At 39.9% G+C, this 25,533-nt stretch overlaps 1 protein-coding gene across 1 annotated transcript in view; it reads left to right on the plus strand.

Annotated features, from left to right (window-relative positions):
• sgsm2 (small G protein signaling modulator 2) overlaps positions 1 to 25,533 on the plus strand; it is a 107,494-nt gene that overhangs the window by 39,168 nt on the left and 42,793 nt on the right. The window contains exon 3 of the mRNA XM_073493097.1: positions 23,924 to 24,092. Coding sequence (XP_073349198.1) covers positions 23,924 to 24,092 — 169 coding nt within the window. The remainder of the gene's footprint in view (positions 1 to 23,923; positions 24,093 to 25,533) is intronic.

Consider the following 25,533-nt stretch of genomic DNA (forward strand, 5'->3'; position numbering starts at 1 on the left):
CATGCAGACCTTCAGAGAATGTATTCATCATTTTAGAAAGTTCTCAGCATTATTTCTGACCAATTCATTTTTGATAAAATTTCTATTAATAAATTATCTTGAATGCACATGAATATATTGAAAAAGACTGTCAGCAGCAAAAGATAACTCATGTTTCTGTATTTCATTTGTAACATTAGCTGCAGGACCCGACTTTTATATAGTGGAAATACATGTGTGTGTTTCTGAAATGTCTTGTTTCAATGATTCAAACTGCTAGACCTGAATGATGCTGTGAGACAACAGAACAGAAGATACTATTTCCATCTGTTCAGGTCTCTCCGTGTGTGTCTCTCTGTCACACATAGTTAATTGAGAATGACAGGAATCGGAAGTCACAAGAGTCACAACTGTTGTGAAGTGACAGGTGTTCAAGAAAATGACTCTCAGAAATATGGCCACATTTAGACACATACACGCACTCACTCACTGTAGCTTGTATGAAGCTTGAGTGTTGTCTCTGCTTGTGGTCGTTGTGATGCTCATTCAAGGAGACGTTTCATCTTCTGTAGCTCTGGCAAAAGGGTGGATAGGGCTGTGATGTAACTCACTGTGCACTGCAAAACATGAGCTGTACACATTGCATTTCATAGCCTGAAGGGCTAATATCAGTAGACTTATTTTTTTTATCACCAATATTATCCAGGTTATTACTTTGTAATTACTCATGTAAGTTGTTACTTCATGAGTAACAGGCTGGACACACTGGATGCGTGTGCAGCGCTGCTGCGTAGCGTTACCTCTCGCTTTTCATTTTGGCGTCCGTGTTAACAGGTTAGGCCGTTCATACTGGATGCATGAGACGCGCTTCTCATGCCTATTTCTACTGCGACACGTGGTCATATGGACATCATGCCAGCATTTCACTATGTTTTAATGTCTGTATGTGTAGAATATGTCACAGACATGAAGAGGATACACACAACAGGTGAGGGGCAGTTTCTTTCCTGTGCATACACAAGTCAAACTCCATTTAAACAGATAGGGCAGGCAGGAGCCGCACTGCAGCCGCCACGCAGCCTATGTGAACACAAACACGTGAGTGAGCCGCAGCAGCTCAGCAACGCAGCTGTTACCTCTCGCTTTTCCTTTTGTTATCCATGTTAAAAGGTTAGACCGTTCACACTGGATGCATGAGACGTGCTTCTCATGTGCATAAAGCTTCAGAGTCTCAACTATTTCTACCACGACCTGTAAATGACTTGTAGACACTACACTCAGTTCTTTCTGAAACTAAACACCACAGGGCTTCTTTAACACCATTATATCACAGAGACGATTAAGCAGTGGCTGTAAAGGCCAACTGTAAAATGTATGAGTTGAAATTAAGTTTATAATATATGCTCTTTGATCTGAAGGCTAAACATTTGTCTACTTTTTTTAAGATAAATCTGTGTCATTGTCAGAAAACGTAGCTCACAGTTGAGCAGCCCTGCCATGAATCACAGCATTATTTACTTGCAGCATTAACAACTTGATATTTAGAGCCGTGACTAAGCAGAGCAAACACACAACGTCCCCAGTGTGTGAAAATGACAGATGCTTTCTTTCTGCCAGTGAGACACTGATTTATGTAATTGGTTTCTGCAATTTTAAAGTGGGATATGAATAATCAACATAATTAACAATTAATTAGCATTTCCATCTTCAATGACAGGTTTTTTTAAACAAACCTAGTTGATATAATGACAAACAGCTGTCAGTCTCCTGACAGTAACAAACTGATATTGACTCTAAAACTTTTCAGTTAAGTTTGAGTGGGTGCATGAGTGAGTTCCAAACCTGAATGTGTTATGAGAACTGGACACCATGTTCCAAAATGGCGGCCAGTAATTTAAATGAAGTGACTGACCCAGCATATACGCCAAAAAAATGTTTCTCAGAGAGAAGGAGAGACAGGCTGGGTGACAGAGCAGCAGCAGAGCAGCCTAGCGGCAGCGAACAATTGTGCTGATAATAATAATAACAATAATAATAATAATAATAATAATAATAATAATGATAATAATAATTTTACTAATATGTCTAAAGTTATGTGGGGCATTTTGAAACTCAGACATTAAGCATTTTTCTTACTGCAAGGCATGAATATAGCAAATATTTACAAATGATGATTTTATTATTTTTATTGTATAATGGTCCTAAACAGTCAAGAGATGACCAATGCCTCTGCTGCTGGCTGCAGGGGGAACTCTCAACGTAATGTAAATTAATCCAATGTAAAATAAAAAAACCCAGTGCTGTTCTGAATAAAGCCTTAATGTGCTCAGTCATAAGGTTAACGTTATATGGCAAAGTGAAGTTATAATCAGTAAGAGTGACATGACTGTTGTTGCGGGAGAGTAAAGGATGGGGAGTTAACGTTACGTTATTCATTGACTTCCAGGCCAGCGATGCATTTCACTACGCATGATTGTCCCCCCTTCCCTCTCCCCCGCTGGCCTGCTTTAAATGTTAAGCTAGGTTAGCCTAACTTTACCTTGCTAACATAACAAACAGATAAGCATTGCTGGTGTTTGAGAAGTGGTTGCACTCTGTTTGCTTACACATGGCAAGGTGACAATCTTTTTTTCATTTTTTCCTACTGATTAGTGCAATGGACATAGCACAAAATGACAAAAAAAACAAACATATTAGACAGACGTAGGTGTAGCAAAATAAACAGACAAGAATATAGACACAGGTGATGATTTAAATTTTGGTGCAGACTTTTAGTTGTTACTACGTCCTGTGTGGTATGTAGCTCTGCCCAGGACAAAATGTTTGGCACTTCACGTGTCTGCAAACCACTGATTTGTTAACATTTGTTTGCATTGATAGGTCACATTCATATAACATGTTTATGACCTAACTTTCATGTCTGAAGGTGGAGGGGGTAGTGGAGGAATTACAGGCATCAAGGCCTGTCTGGAACAGTTAAAGGCAGCATTTCAACACATTTTCTTTTTTTCTCCAGCTATGTTTGTGGTTACCAAAACAGGTATTTTAAGCCAAAGCCAGGTCTTTTAATCTAATCAGACCATAAGCACAGCATTGTCAGAACATAAAATTGAAAACTGAACCTCAAGAAATGTAAAGTTTCAACATATCAGTAATTTTGCAGAAACAAACATTGCCAACATTTATTCTATGTAATATACATACATGCATACCAGACAAATGTCTATCAAAGTAAATGTACCAAGTACACCATTATCTGTATCTGTTCAACCAAATAAATTATCTGTACTTGTACTGTACTCTTTATTGTAATGGGTTGGAAAGGTTGTTTGTTTTGGAACACAAGAGCAAGATAACGATTTACAGAACAAGTTTTTTACAAACTTGAATAAATAAACTTCAGTAAGCTACCCAGTGAGGATCTTCCTTCATCCCAAGTAAGGCTATTGACACATTTTACTCGAATGATACCAAGATAACATTATATGTACTGGATGCTCATTTCAGCTGAGTACTCGCTCAACTCTAGTAAATGTATTAAAGTTTCTCATTTTCAGTATGAAAAGCTTTTTTTTTCTTGTACTGTGGGAGGTTTTAAACCACAGTAAGATATGTTCAAGGGTTCCATAATACAAATAAATAAACAGGTGAATAGTTGGATATATTCCCTTATAGTCTTTTTAATATTGCCTCCATGTGTAATAGAATATTGTGCATTAAAAAAACATTGGTGCAGAGCGTGATTTTACTGAAAGGTAACAAACCTCCCACTCTCTGTTGAAAGAGCTTCAAGATGTATTAAAAAAAGACTTGAAATAACAAAGGGAAATAGTAACAGCATTTATGCCCTTAGATTTAACTAGTTTGTTATTAGCTCTGTGCCACTGGTAACTGTAAGGCTCATATCCATCATGGGCTTAATGAAGAACACTTCTAACAATATCAGCGCTCGCTTGCATTTTATTGATTTGTGGGCTTTAAAGCAGATTTAATCAGGTGTATGTGTTGTAGTGTAATAATGGTTTAAGGGCTTTGTTCCAGCACCAGAAACAATCAACTAAAGCAGCAGTCTGAGTGTTTTTCCTTGATTTCACAAAGGTGTGAAGAACCAGGAGAATTGTTTGTGTGTCTCATAAGTTGGAAATCATTAACTAAGGCTCACAGATTCTGAAACAAGATGGCAACATATTTTAATTAATTTCTTCAGTCTCAAGTGCAACAGAACACAACAGCAGTGTATCTTACTTCTCCTTACTCGCCCTCCCCACTTATGGTCCTCTCTTCCTAATGTCCACTTTCTCTGGTCTCAGGTCAGCACTGCGCACAGGTGATTAAATATTGATTCAGTCAGTCCACCCATCACCTCTTCAACTGTATATCAAATATATAAGAGGAGTGCTGAGGAAAAAAAACAATGCTGAGGTTTATTTCCTTTCACTGATGGGACTTCAGGGGCTGATACAACCACCCAACCTTAACCGTGTGCCAAAAGAAATCAATAGCTAAGCACCGTGGATCATGTGCAGGAGAACTTTATCTCTCTGTCACAGAGTCAGACACATAAACCGTCACACATGCACACTAAAGCCAACTAAAAGTTCAAATTTGTCGAATATATGAGGAGGTTCATTTCTTCTCACTTCTGGGGTGACAAACAGACCATTAAAGGAAAACTCCAGGAGTATAGAGTGTTTTGGCCAATTAACTGCAAACTGAATATACTGTGGTAAAACACGTCCATCACATGTCTTTACACTGATCTCTAATCCTCAGATAGCAATTGGTTTCCCTTCTTTTCACTGTTGTATAGTGACATACATCAGATATCATTTAAATTGAGTGTTCAGTCCAGTGTTCTCTGTACTGTTAAGAAAATAGTCTGTTCCATTCAGTCTCCTCTCTCATCTCGCCACTGTTCAGTCAGGCTCTCTGCCCAGCAAAGCACCAATTGAGCACGGACAGTATTTTCTGGAACAGAGCACAGATGACATATTCTACACTGAACACCTCATACTGTGAGTGAAAGGCAGTTCCCTTCATGTGTGAGGACAGGTGACATGTTTCCAACAATGTTCAAATCAGAGAAATCCACACAGCCATATTCAAGGTAACAGTGAGCACCCCTCACCAAGTCCCACCCAACTACTACTACCACTACTTATCCATGTAACAATTTAGCCACAATATAGCACGTTGACCATACACGGTCCAGCCATTTAGTACATTTCAACCTAGTCTTGTTTCCCTCTTCTTTCTGTACAGCATCTAAGACTCAGGCCCATTTAGAGCCATGGTGCTAGGCAGACTGGCACCAGGAGTACTGACCGCCTGGTGAGACACGGCAGGCATCAGGGAGTAGGGAGAGAGGGAGAGGTTGTGAGAACCGATACCCACTCTCACCTTTCCCTCCCTGGTTTTAATCCCTCAATCCCTCTCTCCTCTTTTCTTTTTCACTGCTGGTAGCTGGTTGCAACCTCTCTCACTCCCACACAAACAACATGGACTTTATACCTACAGTGGGTGATCACAGCAAAGGAAACACCACATGAGAAAGGATTAGGTGCTGAAGTTAAACTAAAAGACAATTACAGTGAATTCAGATTGGGTATCTGAATGTTGGAAAGCGATTTAAAACCAGATTTATACACGATGGCTGCTAAGAGTAACATGAGGCAACAGCTTTCTACAAAGTGTCATGGTGGTGAATTATAGGTGGCTGAGTCACAGGTTCAGAAATCCTCACAGCATATGTCAAACGGAGACAGACTGCAAAAAGCAGAGCTGGTTGGCACAGATTGACAGATGCTCAACAAATCAGACTTCCTCAGCTTTATGGAGCTGGTATTTATGGCAGGGTAGACATTCAGAGAGCACTTGAATTCATCTATAAGAGGCAGTGCACACAGTAGCATAACCTGCTGTCAGAAGCTCATATTCCAAGCTGAAGTTTTTTTGATGGTTGTGTATGAGTCAGTGTAACAATGTCTCTACCATCATTTAGCTGTTTTCTCTGAGCTTTACTGCTGACTTGCAGCACTATTAATGATTACTGACAGTGAAAAGGGAAGTAGTATCCACAGAAATAGACCAGGTAGTGAGAGGGTCTCACTCCAATATAATTCAACGCAATTAAATGTTAATTGTGACTGTTGGAGCATAGATGTGATTTTTCTCATTTATTGTAGATAAAAGAAATGCGGCTCAATTAAGAATTGAGACAGCTTCTATGCAGAGGCAGCTGTTCAATATATATACAAGAAAATGTGCCTTATTTGTTGCTGGTACACACCGCCTTCACATTCATTATTAAAGAATGCAATATCATCAGAAGCACCGTACCCCTGCACTCACAGTTAACCCATGACCACTGAGACATTCAGTCCCACTCACAGCTCTGTTGGATCATTACTCCAGAATACCACGTTTCAGACACATTTTCTTCATATTTTTTGTTTGGCATTTTTGCATTTATTTGACAGATGACAGTATAAATACAGACAGAAAACATGTTAAGAAATGAAGGTGGGGTTGACATTTAACCAAGGTCCCAACCACAAGGTTCGTTGTGGTTACAAGTTATGGTTCCGCTGGGCTGTGGCGATGCCCTCCCATCCCAGTTATAATCAAAACAGCTGTTGTGTTTCACTATTGCTTAAATACCTACAGCCCAACTACTACTGTCAAAATAGGCCTCCAAATGAGCGTTACTTCTGTAACCATGGCTCTATGAATTCTTGCTACATGGCAGCAACAGTATACCGTATACCTAGATTTCCTCCTCCTGTTGTGGTCAGGGGCAATTAAATTTAACTCCCCAAATCAAATCTTTAATTTTCCAATTTTATATGTCTTAGTGTTCCACACATTTGAGCTAACATGGTGGTGCTGTGCTCTTTGGGGGAGTAGGGTACAGAGGTTTGGAAATTTCTCGATTATAAGATGCATCGATGCAGAGACGGAGCATAATCTAGAGTCTGCAGCTTATGTTGATTGTTGATTGTGACTGTGTGCGGACATTAGGCTAACATTACTTATTGTATGTTGGAGTATGTAGGAGGGAGGCAGAGATCCTCTGCTAGTGATATATAAAAAAAATCTCACCTAGTATTATTGAAAGCGGACATCTCAGGCCACATGTCGGATTTTATGAACTTGCTGGGAAGCACGAACTGGACGAGACCCATGCTGAGCGTGACTTCTGCCTCACAACAATTACTAATCACGTCAGCCATTTTACAGCAAGCCCAGCTAATCAGCCACGATCTGAGGAGGCGCTGTCAACTTTGCCAGATGGATAAATGGATAAATGTTTTGTGTATGTAATGTTTATGTTTTGCAAAGATGCAGCTTTTATTTTGTAGACTGCTGTAGTCTGATTATTGGAAGAACTTTCTGAAAAAAGGGCAATTTAAATGATGAAAAGTAGCCACGTGCGTTAATACAGATCATTGAGGATGCCATACACTGAGATGCATCGAGAATCGTTTTGCATTCAATCGCTGAATCGTAATTGAATTGAATCGTGAGGCCAGTGAAGATTCACACCTCTAGTAGAGTGCTAGACAATCTCACAGAATTTTCTTAGATTTTATTTAATTTTAGGGGACATAATAACTAGCTGGATAATCAGACTAAATCAACATCTTATTTCACTTCATTAATTCAGACAGACATCATGTTCATCTTCGCTGATTTGTTTTTGGAAAGGTGGGTTTATGGTGTTTCGTTTTGCCTTAACCAATCCATCTAGCAAACATTTTCAGTTGATGCAGAAGCTATGGTAGTGGTTGCAAGGAGCAGTAGTTTGATGGATAGTCACAACAATCAAAGACTAATCTTGATGTGCGGCTAAAATACGTTTCATTTTCAGGCAGTACAAAGAAATTGATCAGGCTGTGTACATCTGTTTTGAAAGAGGGAAAGAAGGACGCAACATTTTTAATACTATTTTTTTTTCAACACACCTGTTTGCAGGATGCACAGCAATGATGTAATGTATCTATTTGAGTAGGATTTATAACTGTAATACTACAATGGTGAAACGAGGAAAACTTTCTTTTAGTGCCACACCACCCGACTACAGAGCAGCTTCTTTTCTCCTGTTCTCCAGACTGTAGCCTGTGACCAAAGTTAGTTCTTTTCCTCTATTTTTTGTAGAAATGTGTAAATGTATGGTTGTAAAATATTCAAAATTGACCGTGAAGTCCAGCTCATTTGTCATATAGCAGCTGTCGAGGGTCGACACAATTTAATAACATTTGGTTGTTTTCTTGAAGAACTGGTGTGAAAATGATCCCACTGAGCAATGATACAGCTGCCTCCATGAACAGCTGTGTGACGTCAAAGAGGCCCAACCATCAGATCTCAAACATCACAAACACTCTGTTCAGGATGCAGCGTGAGCAGCCCCAGCTGAATATCAAGTGGCCACAGAAGAATCTTGATATTCATGTATTGTTGGGTGTTTTTGTTACGCTTTACGCCCCGCTGTGAAGACCCATGCAAACAGACTCAGCAGCCTCCCCAAAACTCCAGTGCAGAATCAGCCGAAACTCTCCCTGACAATCACCATGATTAGTGCTCCACTCCAGTCATAATGAGCACATCTGTCTCCTGGCAGGGAAAGCATTGATTCTCTGTAATGTGACGCGATGCCACTTAATGGAAGGAATGCTCTGAAAAATGCCATCCTTCTGTTGCTGTGCTACATGTGATAGCTAAATGATTACAGCAGAGGAGGCATCTTATATATTTGATCTTAGTCACACTTGATGAAATAAACTCAAATATCACAGTAAATTGTATAACTTTGTTTTGTAAATGATGATGCCTCCATAAAGGGATGATGGGGCACTACACTTTAAACATGAAACAGTTGTAAAGTCGTGTCTTTGTTAAACTGTCAACAGACAAGTTCTGTGCTTCAACTATCATTATGAAGTAAATGTTGATCGCACACTGTAATGGAGTCTTTCCATGCCAGCTCACCCAAAATTCAGAACTTTTCCCAGTGCATGTCATGGAAATTCTTTTTGAAAGTTCTTGTAAATTCATTCATTCAATTTTAATCCTACAGCTGTACTCCAGATACTGAAGTGATAAGTGATGATTTTTTAAAATATGGCCCTCAGAGCTAAATTTCAGTATTTTAGTGATTCTTTGTTTGTGTATGCTAAACCTCACCAATCACCTATCTTTCACTGGATTGGGTTGAAATTTGTCCTGAACATCAGAGAAAAGGATCATTTACAACATGTATTTAAATAGTAATAATAGATAAAAAAAAAAAAAAAAACTCTGGGAGCAAAACCAGCTATGTCCATGTCCTTTTATTCAGTTTGCATATTAATGACTTACCAGAAATATGGCATGGCGTAGGCTTTCAGACGTATACATACTCTTATGCATACGTCTGAAAGCCTTATGCTCTACCTACCCCTGTTGTGTCAGTTTGCACTTGAAGGGCTTCACGGTCAAGTTAGCAATAAAATATAACATGCAACATCTGGCTGGACTTTCAAAATAAAGGCTCTGCGGTCAAGTTAGCAATAGGCACCATAACTAGTTGGTTAGGTTTAGAAAAAGATCACACTTGGCTTAAAACAACTACATTCAGTCTTGTGATTCAAGTTATGAAAGTACTCATGTAACGTAAATGATGTATGTTACAACATTTACAACACAGGACATAGACTGTGCACAGCAGAAAAGTCAGATGGGTCGGACCACTGTGTTTATATATAACTTTAAATGTAAGTAACGGCTGAAAATGACAACAGATATCAACAAGTTTGATGATTTACCCAGGAGTGACTGTGAGCGCAACGTCACAATCATTTGGCCTGTAAAGTCTTTTAGAGGGAGCTTTATGAAGTCTGATAACTGTCATCAAGGGATGTCAATTGAGTCAGCATTGGTTGTGGCTGAAGACTACAAGTTATAAAATGAAAACAATCTGGTGGTTTGGAGTTACAAAGAGGTGAGCTTACCAGAATTCCATTGCTGACTCCAAAGTTTGAAAGATATCTTCAATTGTAAATGTGAAAAATTATAAATATAGTGTTCCTAAATGAATCCATCAAATCTGCACGTCTGTCATGGTCCTTCTGAGCAGCTGCATCCAAAAAGAAAAGGGAACATTTGTATTGTATCACATATTTACTGATCTGCAAAAGTATTAGTAAATGATCAGTCATGGTGTACAACCCCCTACCATTTTAAAAAATGGAAGCAACTCTTGTCAAGCGCAGCATTAAAGCGTGCTGTTCGCTTCCTTCATCTTTCCACTTATAGAACATAAACACCACTTACATTGTTCATCACTTCACAGCCTGGACTTGTTGACTGGGTTTCAGTAATAAACAGAAATAATTGAAACACACTGTGTGAAAACAAGAAAAGAAAAAGCATGGACAGAGAGAGGAGGTGTTGGAAGTCACAAGGTGAAGAAAGGAAGCGTGAGAGAGTGGAGGAAGAGGTGTAAAGATGAGGTGTGAATCACGAGGCGATAATGTAAAAAACACACACACGCACAGACTAGAGTGCGTCTGTGTGTCAGATTAAAGGCTTGAAGATGAGATGAGTGTACACGTCTCCTGTGGAAACAGAGGATATCCATTAAAAACATAACTGTGTGTGTGTGTGTGTGTGCAGCACGCACGTGTTTGAGAAAGTGTCTGAAAGATGAATGGGAAATGGAAGAGTGGAAGAGAGATTGGGTTTGTCACATGTGTAAGAGATAGTCTGATAATGATTTTATCAGTCTGTATCTGACTGGACTGTTATAAATGAGTTACTGGGCCCAGCGAATACACTGGCCCTGAACTTGGTAAATCCTGCTTTTATCTTGGGAATCAGCACAGGTTTCTGTACGCCCACTCTCTGCACAGCTCCCTCCCATTTCCTCCATTTTACACCCTGCTTGACTTTTTTCTTTGTCTGTGTTCCCTGCACCTTTATTTCTAGTCTGACTCATCCGTGTTATAATTACATTTTACTAAGCTCTGCCCTGTACACACCAATCCCCACCTATATCCGCTGTATCATGCGACCAGGGCTCGAAGGCTGCAGTCTTAGTCATAGCAGACGCTGCATCTCTCGCTCTGAAAAGCTCCTACTGAAACAGCCGAGGTTGAAACTCAGCAAGGTGCAGGAAAGGGGAGGCTAAATTGGTCCTGCTACGGTTGAATCTCTGCACACAGCCGCAACAGTTAATTTCCAGTGGCAACCAAAAGCAGATGCAGATCGTCGCCATGCCAACCTGACTGACCCCCTGACCATCTCCGCTCCCTTCCTCCCTCCTCTTTCCTTCCAACATCTTCCCATCCCACGCAAGACAGCAGAAAAAGGCGCGAGAGGCAAAAAAGAGAGAGACTGAGTCAGTTTACACTAAATCTAGCCGAGCCGATTCAGAAGACCCTGATCCTCCTCAAAGGTTCACCAACACACACACACACACACACACACACAGTCCAGTCCTGCGTGAAGCCGATACTGGAGAGCTGCCTCTGTCTGCCACTCTCAACACTCCTGTTGATCTCTTTGTCTTGGTGAGATACTCTGATCTTCACAAAGCAAATATCAGTGTTTAACATTTCTAAACATCATTCCACCCATGCTGTCTTACCTCACTGTGCATTTCCTTCAGCTCAGTGCCACACCAGCCTCACACCAGGAGGATTTTTAGCTATCATCCTTGTTCCTTTTGATAAACAGCAGCCACTGGATACTAAAAGCTGTCTTCCTTCAAAGCTGTTATTAAGAAGAATCATTGACACATTTTATGACTCGGGTGGGACTGTTCACTAAAGCTGTACTGGATATTTATGGAAGAAATCACAAGGAGGGAGCTGCAACAGTAAAGAGCAACCCAGCCCCCATAACTGAAGTGCCCAAATTTAGCTTGTTTGGTTAAATTGATTTAATGTGTCAGGGGTGATCACTAATGGGGAATCTGTGCACAGAGAAAGAAATAAAATAATAATCTGCCACTGAGCAAGGGCTCTGTCCAGAGAACTAGATCCCTTTCCTGTACTGCATCATAGCCAGGCTGGTAAATATGAGTCTGCTCTCTATGGCTGATGGATTTCACCTCGAAAGTTTTCTGGGTATAAAATTCATATTTTTCCTTTTCCTCTTACTGGAGTTTGGAGCCACTGATATAAAAAGTTGCCTAAAGAAACTTAATTTAAGCTGAATCAGTTGTTTCATAATATTATGTAGATTCATTCAGGATTCATGATTCTATTTGGTGCCTTCTATATGACATTTAAAGACTTGTAATATTTAACGGTGCAGTCATGAATAATCAGAAACAATGAGAAAAGTATTACAGGAAACTGAACTTAGAAAGAGATAATCTTACAGTCTGTCAGGAGTCATAATTCAGCATCTCCGGGGGGATCACACATGTTTTTTGCATTTACCTTGGTTGGTTTGTTTGGTTTTATATTTTTGATATATTTTATTTACTTAATGCCAATACAAAATAAATAAAAATCATTTAAGTGTAAAGCTGTATTAATCAATATTAATATATTTACAATGGATCAGATGACTCATTGCAATTTGAAATATGTTGCTCATTGTGACAAACCCTTTTCCCATCAGATTCTGCAGTTCCCCCGAGATGTGCAGAGAACTTTAGCATCTTTCCATGAAATGTTGGTTTTACAATCTGCAAATGCCACATCCAACCGGTTTCCAGCTGCAGCAGGCAGCTGTGCTCAGAGAGTGAATATTGGACTCACATTTCTGGAGTGGACAGAAACAAAATGCTAATGTTGCTCCATGTCTGGTAGATGTGTAATTAGGCAATTGTTTGCTAACAGGTTTGCCCACTAACACTTCGTAATGTAATAGTATTATTGACAATCAGTGTGGCCACGTAAATAAATTAATGCAGCCTTAAGTTTAAAGGCCACAGGGTTGATGGTTAAATTTAACCTGAAATCAAACTGAATTGTCAACTTGTTGCACTGCATTTTCATCTTCAGTCTGACGTTGCTTCACTCTGAGATCTCTTCAGGGGAGGGGGGGTTCAAATATTTTTCCTTAACCAATCAACCAACCAATGTATCTGCCTGAATTTAATGTTGTTTCAAGTAGACACTGATGCCTAGCTATGCCAACATACAAGTTTTTAAGAATGGAGCTCATCAAACTTGGCCTGTCAGTGGAGCTGATTGGCTAATCGCTATTCCTCCCACGTCGCTCATTGGATAGTCTACTTTGAAAGACAAGAAACTGCTGTTTTATGTCACGATGCCAGATGAATCAGTCAAACAACTGCCGTGGATGGACTGAAAGGTCTGGACCCAGGCAAGGTTTTATTTGAAATTTTGAGTAGTCATAGTTCCAGCAGAGAGGAGTTGTGAAGTCAGCGAACCAACTCCTTAATGTCTGTTAAACAGTCATGACTAACAGTAGCTAATATTAGCCTCCTTTTAGCTAATGGCCATACCACACTGAGCAAAGCCGTAGCAGAAAAATCTCTCTTGAATGGAACAAGGGTGTGCTTTATTGTTATTGCTTTAAGCGTACTACAAGGAACTCTGAACTGGTTATGAAACAGTCTCAATTTAATACTGATGCCTCTTTATGACCTACATAAGCAAATGAGACCATCAGCAAGATGAATGGCTATTTCTGTATAATTCTTACAGTTATTCTTTATGCCTGTACCAGTTCAGATTCTGACATATCCAGGTTGGATAAGTCATATAGTTCAAGCTATTCTTTATGGTGGAGTGCTGAGAATGTATTGAGGAGTCTCCCAGCCTGAGGACAGAAGCTGCTCTGTAGTCTGGTGGCACAGCACTAAAACAAAGTTTACTATATTTCACTTTATCCTTAGGGGCCACCAGAGTCACCAAAAATGTAACGTTCTTGTATCTGCATTAAGTTGAACAACAGCTGGATAACAATAGACTCAAGTTTTGCTTTCCCCCTACAAGAGCTTCAGGACTTTCAGTTATTTTTCTGAGAAAGCTGAAGCTTTAGCTGCCACAAACACTTTGTGCAACAGAATGTCTGTAGAAATTGCAGCATAAACACTGCTTTGTCACCTGTTTGGCAGCGGACTTTGTGATTTCCTTGTGGGAGTTGGGCAGCTTGAGGAGAAAGTGGGAGGAAGGACTGAGTGTTTCCCATCTTCTCTGCTAAAATCAATATCATCTCTGCTGTTTTTCGTGTTTCCTCCTTGTTATTTTTTCACTTGCAGTCTCCTCCATCTGTCTCTCTTGCTGTTGTTCCACCAGTGCCCCTCACTGTCTCTTTTTATATTTGTGTCTGCACCTGGTCTAGGAACAGCAGCATGACTCATAAAGTCAGACAGGTAGAGATGCTCAAAAATGAATAAAAATAGTCTAGTGCATTAATATCAGACATTGAGCAGGAAGAAAAACGTGGAATTGGACTAAATAGACTAAATGGACTAAATATGAGACTGGCCCATATACGTAGATGTAATGAATTTGAAATAATTTTACTGCACTATCATTTTTATCATTTGTGGTTTGTGACATATATTTATGTTGAACTTTGAGAAATATATAACTATTGTCAGTATATTGGCTGGTGTAAGATTAGCTAGCTGTGGGGGCTGAGGCAGCCCGAACTCTCTCTGCAAACGAACGCTATCCAGTTTTAGCTGCTTTAAGCCTAAATCAAACTCTTTCACAACTCAGAGAGATCTCCCAGTCCAGTGGGGAGATCCAGTGCAGTAATCACTTCTAGAAGTGTTTCCTTCAAGGCTTTGAAAAGATCGCTCTGTGACTCTGAGGTCTTTACTCAGAGCCGTGTGCGGGTGTGTACAGCACATTATCTTATGGGCTATTACAATAGATTTCTCCCTATCTGGATGTACAAGTGATGTGATCCTATACAATCTACATTTCACCAGTTACCTAGAAAACAGATTTACAACCAGAAAACATGCTCCAGAAGTACGAGCTGCATCACTACTAATGGTTTTCATCCCTATTGATGGATTTTAGGGCAGATTTTTTCTTTAAGGCTCGAAGGTATGAGAGAGACAATCCACCACCAGTTATTGCTGCATTTATAACAGAAATAAATGTACACACACCCTTAAAGACCCACTTCAATCACCCACACACCTGCACATGCACACACAACCTTTGACATGCATTTAAACATTAATGCCCAGTTATGTCACATACACTGTAGAGATACAGGCATCCACTGTGAGTGACTGTCAGGTTGGAGGGCCTGACGTTGTCAGGATTATTAAAGTCATCAATCACAGCTCACACATTCATGTCGCTCTATATTATTATTATGTTGATGTTGTAATCAGAAGGGAGATTCTGTCTCAGGTCGTTTGTTGATATCAAATGATGTATCTGAGCATTTTGTCTGCTCACAGAGTAAAGAGAAGTGAGATGTGTCCATGCCACTGTAATAATCGGTTTGATAGCCTGCAGCCTGTTGCAACAGCTGATTGTAAGTCTGATTCTAAGTTTGAATGTAAAGTCAGCACCAACAGTGGTTAGTTTCACACTATATACCCCACTCTGATCAGTTGCACCCTGTCTACATGCTGTAATCATAACATTGTCAAGAGGGTCAAGTTTCCAACACATCGTCATACCTAAACCACTAAATAGGTTGATTGCCAGTAACTCCGTAACTATTTTAGGTTAGAAAACCCTCGTGGTTTGGCTGAAAATAACTACTTTACTTATGTAACTTCAGCTTCAATTGTACCTATGTTACGTACATAACTTCACTTACATAACTAGGTTGACATTATTTGGCTAATTTAGTAAGATAACAGGACTCACTGTTTACTATTGCTGTCACACCAGACACAAACAGAGGTATCCTGGGTGAAGCTCCTGTGCTTGTTTGACCTTGTTGGTTTTATACTACTACTTTATACTGTGGTTTTAACAAAAAAATGTAGAAGTTAAAAGTATATGGTGTGTATGGGGTAGTAGTCTACTAAGGGGTACACAGTGGAACAATAGTAACAAGTGGTGATATAGCTATATAAGTTAATGTTGTTAATGTTAAGTCATTAAGTACACCAAGCTTCATGAGCTTCATAAAGTGGGTCTGTCTAAAGTTGCAGTTGCGTATTAGGCATAATTCTTTTGTTTCGCTCCATAGCCTTATGATTCATTTCGTTGTATGTTGTTCATCTGTCATATGCAATAATTAAAGAAATTTGTTATGAAGCTCTTCTATGTAATGGAACACACGTACTAACATCTGCATAAGGTTGAGATCTTTGGAGTCTCTTTGTGTTGGAGGGTTGTATTAAGGTTAAATGTTTGGCATCTTGTCGATTCTAGTATAGTCAGAATTTCCCCTGCACGTAGAGCAGTGAGGCCAGTTTTTCCATTCGACCAGGCTCTTTGGGGAGCAATTTCTGTGGGATTTAGAACGGCTAACCTTTTGTATGCTATACATTCTGGTCAGATTAGAGATAAATAATAGAGACTTTGTAGTAGATGCAAGTCTGAGACAGGAGCTGTTAAAAGAGGTGAGACAGTATGAGCTACTGACAACAACAGACACACAGGAATCCTGAGTTTGTTAGACAGACAGACAGATAGATGTAGACTGGAAGGGAGACAAGTGGTGCTGCTTAATTAGCTTTGTCTTCATTAGATCAACTAATGATCTCGGTGGAGACAACTCCAGATGCACCTGCCACCACCTCTAAGACACTTGGTGATTAATTTTGATCATTTTGCATCAAAAACATTTGTGCTGACAGAGAAAATAAACCAGACATACAAAACACAGAGGATCATTTGTGTTGAATTTTAATGGGGACGAGTGTGTGTGTATACTGTATGTACACTACATGTATGAGTCTATAAGATATAATTTTAATTAACAGCTTGGTTGAGAGGAAGTGATCTCAGCACCATCGACACATTGTGTCTCAAGTGATTGCTGATCATAAAAAATGTGTAGAAACTTTGAGTAAACGGATCAGTGGCTTCACTGCTAATATCACAGGATTAAACCTGCATTGATCAATATTGTTGACCATAGTCGTGAACCGGTATGGTTCTGTCTCGTTGTTCTTATCAACCCCCTTAGGCAGTTTTGTTTAGCAGGAGATATTTTTCACAGGAGTTGGTGGAGACGGAGCTAAAAAAGAGTGAATATTGGACTTCCATTCATCAGTGGGATGTCAAATTAATGTTAATGTTACTCTGTGTCTGCTGGATGTGTAAATAGGCAATAGTTTGTTCAACATCAACATTAAGCAAAAGCAAAAGTTACGAACCTATTGTTTCATAAAGGACAGTTATACTGTAGAACCCTATGTGAAGTATAGTTTAAACCACAGGCAAAGATCCCTATGCGCATCTATGATGATGTACAGGGATGTACATTTTACTAAAATGTCCTCCATTTATGCTGATTTCTTTTGGTTGGATGATTATGAAAAACTTGAGAATGTTTTGTTTAAGACAGAGCTGCAGAACAATTTATAATTTTGTAATTAAATGCAATGTAATGAAATTGTCCACAACAACTGTACTTTTGGTGTCTTGTAAACCCATGAGGGTTGGGCACTAATCAATCATTTATTCTACTGAACCAATATGTGGCAGCGGTGTTTGATGATCTTCTGTCCCCTAGTGGCCAAAAATCACTGAATGCAACTGTAACTTTAAGAACGAGGAAAACGGTTAACTTTTCACAGCACTGTTACAGAATAGAAAGTAGATTATATCTTAATCAACATCGTATCAAAACAAGTTATTGTTGTAGTTGGTCATATAATGTACAGTAAGTGCTCAGTGGTTCAGATTATTAGTATAATGATATGCAAAACCAATGCTGCCCAAGCATAAGTGTACAATATATCATTAGTTATTGTTTAGTGGATGGATGGATGCTAGGTGGACTAGGAACTATAGGGACACAGATGTGCGACTGTCTGTATACATTTTGTCCCTCTAGTCTTGTGGCCTTGGGTATGTCTCAATTAAAGCATTTATTCATGCATGTTTTTTTCCCCCTTAATCCTAATTTGAAGTAATTACGCTCATAATAGAAAGGATTTGATGATTCATCAGAGATGCAGACACCCAAAACATGAATTAGCAGTGAAGGAAGGCAGCAGAGTGAGAGGAGCTGGGTGCAGTCTCTCCCAGGGGAGAGCTGCTTGCATCCTCTGCTCAGTTTTTGTGTTTCCACAGAAACAACCGTGCATTAATGCTCCCTCCAAGACTATTACACGCTTAAACTTAACAGCTGCTAATCCTTACTATTCCTGCAGTATTATTGGATAGCAACAATACTTCTCCATAGGTTGACACATTAACATGATAATCTGCCAGAATAAAGCTGCTGTGAATATACTTTACAGACAGCTTTTTGAGCTAGAAACCTCAAGCCTCTCAGTGCTTCCTCTCAGCAGCAATAAAAGCAGACTATTACACCCATAAAGCACTAGTTTTTCCCAGCATTGCAGAGAGTTATGTTGTTGTTGTTGTTGTCATTATGTTCCACTGTAATATCCACTAGATTCCCCTCACAGAAGAAAAACACAAACAGACAGCCTCAAAAGCTCAGCCCTGATATGAATTCATACAGCAGATGGATGTTTTTTCCTCTAAAATGAAGGAAGTTATTCTCTGTGGTGTGTCATAAGGATCCATTTGCATGAATTCATTTTTTTCTGAAAACCTTTTTATTCAATTTTTGTTTACCAGTAAGCCAGCACATTATTAAGACTTAAATCACGAACCACATACATTGAAATGAGTATGAGGCAAATTCTCGGTTTGTGTTAGCTTGAATAATTGTGTAACAGTGTTGGTTTTACCATCAGCCCTTAAATGCTCATTATGGACAAGCATTAATGCAGCAGTTACAGAGGGAAGGAGATGGCTAATGGATGGGTCACAGCTAGAAAGAGACTGTTTACCTCCATTTCTGCTCATTTTCTGCATATGCTTCAATTGAGTTTCTGCTGCATGTCCCATTGGTATACAACAGTGCATTTGAGCTTCTGCGTTTTCTGTGTATATGGCTCACATGTGACGTATATGAAGAACTGTAATAAGTGAATGAATGTAGGCATTTATATTTACCCAAAATAATACAGAAGTTTTAGGTTTTGTTGCTGTGTGGAGTCACAGATAAATACTTAACTTAATCTTTCATAAACAATTCATTCTGTGAACGTTGATGCTCCACAAGCCAAAGAATGTGTTACTATGACAGCCAGCTAATGTGAGCTGTCATTGCCTTAGCTGTGCCATATTGTAGCATTGTTTATTGCTCTTTTGTTGCTCATTCATTTGGAAAACATATTGTAAAAATGTAGTTTAAGTAAATGTTGCCCCGTGTCTGTACTAAATTATTTTTCATGCTGGCTGCCTTGTTTTAATGAAGGGCCCAGAGTGTGTAGGATTAGGGGGATCCATTCAGAAACTGAGTATCATATTTATGATATTGATCATGTAATTTTCATTTGTGTATATTCTCCTGTAACTAAGAATCATTGAGTTTTCGCAACCTTAGAATCAACCTTTTACAGCTGCAGAGGGAGCGGGTCTCCACTACCAACACTAAATCTTGCACACTGGACCTTTATTGACAACAGATGGAGTGTTCAGCTACTGTGCAAGGAATCTGTGACAAGAATATCTATGAAATGTTTTTCTGTAAACGCTCCCACAGTTTAATGATACACCATCTTAGTTGCTGCAGAGATCATTGAAACTAATGTGTGCTCCAGGGGCTACCTTTCTCTTGAGCACAGTGTTACATGTCTACATACTGTACAAACAACTGGGACTGTGTGCGTCACATCATCCTCGGTCATAATGCAATACATGCCAATATAGTCTGTGTGTGTCCATTCAGCCAATTAGGAGTTAAAATTTCCTTCCATCCCTATATCCTTCTGGCATTCAAATTATGTGTTTGGGTTTTTGACTCAGTGTGTGTGTGTGTGTGCACCGCAAGCAACACAGACAGCTCTGTACAGTACAGTGTAAAAATATTAATGGTACTCGCTGATAACACTGTAAAATGTTGCTTTAACATTAAAATATGAGTGGTCAGGCTGCTGTGGTCCCTGATACTGAATAGCTTACATATTTGTTCATTGTTCTTATGAAAAATATGGAGAGTCAGATGAACCTATATAAGTTAACTAAACATATATACAGTGTCTTTCAGCCAAAAGCAAAAAAATCTACATGCACACACTCACACCCACAAGTATAGACATACATACACAGTACCTACGTACATGGTCCTGAAAAGGTAGGTGGACCTGTTTGCATTGCACTTGTGTCAAAAGAGCATATTGCACATAAAATAATAAGAGTATTGCACAGGAGCTTCACAATTCAGAAATTGCAGTGTTCTTTAGTGCAATGCTCAGTGTGGTGATGGTTTTGGCATAAAAACTGTTTGTCTAACTCTATTTGTGTGTGCTTTGATAGTCCTGTAGCGCCTTCCTGAGGGCAGGGGGTCAAACAGGTGATGGGCAGGGTGAGATGGATCTTTCAGGCTGCAGGATGTCTTCCGTAGACAGCGAGAGGTGTAGATGTCATCCATTGCACGTATGCATGTGTTTGTGATTGTCTGGACTGTGTTTATTACCTTCTGCAGGGCCTTCCTGTCAGCCATGGAGCTGCCGCTATGCCACACCAGGATCCCATAAGTCAATATGCTCTCAATGGAGCAGTGGTAAAAAGACAGCAGCAGCTGTTGTGGCAGGTTGACCTTCCTGAGACTTCTGAGGAAGTAAAGCTGCTGTTGTGCCTTTTTAGAGTGAGAGTGTGTGTTGGTAGGCCATGTGAGATCATCTGAGATATGTGTGCCCAGGAACCTGAAGCTGATTACTCTCTCTACTGTCTCTCCATTTATTTGCAGTGGTCAGTGGTCATCCTGTTTCCTCCTGAAGTCAGTTATCAGTTCTTTTGTTTTTTTGTTGTTTTGTTTTTATGATTATCTTCATGTGATTGATTGCTGCACAGTCATGGATGTACAGAGAGTAGAGGAATAGGCTCAGCACACACCGCTGTGGGGCTCCTATGCTGAGTGACAGAGTGGAAGAGTAATGGGGGCCCATCCTGACTGCCTGCAGCCAGTGTGTAAGGAAGTCCTTAATCCAAAGGCAGATGTTGTTGTCAAAGCCCAGGTGGGAGATCTTGGAGATCAGTCTGCTGGGGATGATTGTATTGAATGCAGAACTGTAGTCCACGAACTGCAGCGGTGCATATGGCTGTTGGAAGCTGAGGCTGAGGCATTGGTCATGGCAGTCTCTGTGCTCTCCAACTCATGGCGGCCGAAGAAGAGATTAAGCTGTTCTGCCTGTGAGGCACTGCTGGCGGTGTTCAGGTTGGCGTTATTATTTTGATTGGTGATATGACAGATGCCTTGCTATGCACGACGAAGGTCTCCAAAGAGTTTCCAAAGTGGTTCTCAATCCTTTGCTTGTAAGCTGCTCTGGCATCTCTGATGCCCGTCTTAAGGTTAATGACCTGACTGGAGTTAAGAACAAGGAGATGTGCTCAGTTTGTCAATTGTTAAATTTTGGCCATTGTGCTGTAGTAGTTCGCTTAATAAGCATTGACAGACCTGAAAGACATGTCTTGGACTTGATCCAGAAGACTTAAAAATAGCTCTGAACCATGGTTCCTTCGTCTTGTGCACATAATGTATAGATGTAAGTAAAGTTTGATTTGTCTTCCTTTTAGAAATATAATTTAACTATGTTATGTTTTGTTCTCATCCCTCATATAATGCAGATGTCCTCAAAGAGCCTCACCATTACATTCTGTTGCTACTTTTACAACCCACCGTTTTTCTAGCAATTACTGCTCTTTTTGCTGTGAGAGCCAATTAACCTCACAGCGATCATTAAAATTTACATGATCCTATCGTTTTCAGTAATGAATGGACAACACAAGTGCCCAAAGTGTAAAGGGCACACTCAGGGAGCAGCTACACACAGGTTACTTCCTTCAACCCTCTCAATATTTAAAGGTGTGGTGTCTCACTTCTGAAAATGACATTTATGGTGACTGTGTTGCTTCTGATTTAATAAGCAGCCGTCATCTCTCTCCTGGAACAAGAGATACAGAGGAAAGTGTTCACTAATAACATCTCCACAAACAAGTCCATTAGCAAAACTCTGAAAGCCTGGAGGTGGAATGAAGAGATGAGACGCAGCCACATGTTGACATTTGTGTTGATGCAGGCAACACTGTATGTTGTAAATTCATTATTCTCTTTATTCTTTTGTGGTCAGCTCATTTGCAGAGAAATTAGGTGCAGGAGAAGATATTGTAGCTCGACCAACTCCACAGGTCGCCAATAAAAAATCTACAGACAAAATCTGAAGTGCAGTTTTCCATGAAATGTTCTGAGCATGTTCGTGCTCAACAGAGTATGGACCTTTTAGAGTCACCAAAAATATCTTAGAATATAACAAGCACACTGAGCACATTGTGTCTGAGTCTGAGTGGGAACCTCCCCCAGCAAGCCATGAAGATGATGGTCTCATGGCATTTGTTAGATGGTCCGTGCAGATGAAAATGAAAGTGAGCATCTATTGATCAGACGCATGTATCACTGTCCTCAGCCTATCCACTCACTCCAAAGAAGATAAAACCATGTCCCAAGGAACAGTTGTGGGCTATGAGGCCACACTTTGTGCTGCAGGATCATGTGTCACACACTGTCCCAAAAAGACACATTACTCAAGGAGCTCCTTACAGAGCCATATCAGCCAAGCCATTCAGCCTTGCAAGAAGTCAGCCAACCCCTGGGGTAAGTAAGTGAGACTGAACCCCCTGTGGACCCAAAATTTAGAAGCCCTTGGAGCGTGAATGGTGAACCATTCTGGATACATACATCATATAGACCCTTTTGATCTACTGATCCTTGCCTTTTCTTTTGTGCTGACCTGACGTGCCAGATGGATTGTTACACAGAACCATCTTGGAAGTTGTTGCTAAAAACGTTTTGAAAAAAGGGCACGCACTTTTAAAACATATGTGGCAGGTGATTGTACCATCTGTCTATCACAAGCCCTTTTCACACAGAGACTCTGCATGATCGCTGCACTGAAGGCTCACCTTTACGCCACCTTTTTTTGTTCACACTGAACCAAGCAGTGCTGGCTTAAAGCCGCTCCAGTGTGTCATTTCATACAGCACGTGGCGCTGTGAAACCAAAAGAGGCGTGACAGTACACAACATAATGTTGACATCCGTGTGGTTTTTTTAACGTGTTTCCCCCGGTGTCCACCTGTTAATCTAAATATGTATCCGCAGACTGTTTAATATCATATGGATACAGTTATAATGTGTCATGTGTCACCATGCATCCTGGAAAGTGACAAAGAGAATTTTTTTCCTCTAAATTACATAATTACATAATCACCATCAGTAAACAGTGGACACTGTCTGACTCTCACTCACAGGGAAGGATGCTGTTTTCTTGGGGAAAGTTCACTGAAGTCTCGGTCGGGAGGGAAAACATCTTTTCTATTAAGAAAAGCCTTCAATGCCATTCTTTGCTCTTCTTTCAATGAAATATGCTCCCCAGTTCTGATATAGTTGATGTTGTAGCAGCATCTGCTAACCTCGCCATCGCCATTTTTCAAATGTTTTTCAAATCAACAGTTGCTTCTCTCACTGGTCTTCACACCTAAACCACGCCCATAGCTGTCAGTAGTTCCTCAAAGTACACAGAATGGTTCAACATTTTTGAAGATTCCCTTCTCCCAATTCCTCTGCTGATGAGCACAGTGAATGTTACAGACTTAAGTATTTTATTCTACTGTCCTCCATCTTTATTTTGCTAACAAACTGTCATTCAGGCTGCCTTCCTCATGTTGGGCATTTCTTTCCATGTCTCGCCCCTGCTTTCTTCTCTTGTCTGTATTATCATTCCTGACTCTTGTCCTCATCTCTCTCCCCAGCTGCCATCGAGGCCTGCCTGAGTCACCTGCTGAAGAGACGGGCAGCTGGTTTTCTCCGCAGTGACAAGATCGCCGCCCTCTTCACCAAAGTCGGCAAAGTCTATGACACAGCCGCCGAAGTTTGCCGCAAAGTGCAAGAGCAGCTCCAGCAGCAGGCGGATCTCACCAGGTTGGAGTTCTTCCCCTCTCACTGAGTTTTTACTTTCTCACTAACTGAATTCAGTTAAACTGTGCATATTTAACAGTGAGTGAGCATTCATTAGTTAGATATTGATTAAGAAACTGTTTTGATTTCACGTTTAAGTTTCAGTGTTTCAGAGTGTTCTCACAAGGGACCATACACCACTATCAGACTTTAATTTGTGAGAATTGAGTGAATCTGTCGTCTTAATTACAGAGAGAAAGAGGCACTCTTCTCCATTACAGCCCACTTTGTGATGGAGGATAATAAGACTCCAAGTGTAACTTTAATTATGCACTAGAACGTCGACTAATTAACATCAGTTACAATAAATTTACCATCAGAGGCAGTTTTGTATGAGAAGACGGAATAAAGTTTCATTTTTTTAATTGACTCCATAATGGAACACTAGGAGAGTTACTGACTTAAAATTGATCAGGTTCTAAAATGTTTTCGTGATGGAGCAAGAAAATTGAATCAAAGGGTTGTCGATGTTCTTATATACACGGCTGTACTATATAACTTTTCTTTCAACATGTCTAAGGCCTCCTGTCCTATACTTTCCCATCTTGTGTCTCTTGAATTGAAATAATAGCCCAATTTCAAAGGATATCTAGAGTTGAATGCAATGTAATATTTGTATATATCCGGAAGGCCAAGACCTTCCTTTTTCCTATCTACATGCAAATTCTTTAGGCTGACCTTAGGTGTCTTATTGTTCCATATGACTTCTCTAAATAATCTATCGACCTCTGAAGAAACTTTCATACAAGAGAAGGGGAATAGCTGCCATGAGGAAAGTAATCCTTGGTAGAACATTAATCTTTAAGCTATCTATTTTACCCCAAATACTTAGAGGGAGAGTTTTCCATCTTTCAACATCTTCTTTGACATAATTTACAAGCTGTTTCAAATTAAATGGGGCAATATCATGTATATTGGATCTTAGAGTAACGCCAAGATAACGCATCCCATCAGGTGACCACTTAAAGAGCAAACTGGCAATATGTGACTTATGGCAATGAACATTAAAGGACAACGCTTCTGACTTATCCCAATTAATCTTGTATCCAGAAATGGCTCCAAATTCATTTACTGTGTCTAGAATAGACACTAGGGATCGACGACTGTTAGCAAAATGTCATCTGCAAAAAGACTTATTTTCATTTCCGTTATTATTACATGTTGTTTGAAACACAGCATGGATACCTGACAGGACCTAATGAGTTCGGGTTTGGACAAAAGTTTAGAGATGATGTCCTCGTTTGGGGTTGCGTTCAGTCACGTCATAGAAAATATACATATGTACATATTTTTTATATTTTATATTTTTGTGGATAGAACAATGCCTTTTCACTGTAATATCCACAGTACATGTCTGTAATCAGGGTAAACGGGCAAGCCGTAACCATGGTAACAGCATGACCTT

This window comes from Pagrus major, chromosome 2 (assembly GCF_040436345.1).
Source record: "Pagrus major chromosome 2, Pma_NU_1.0".
NCBI lineage: Eukaryota > Metazoa > Chordata > Actinopteri > Spariformes > Sparidae > Pagrus > Pagrus major.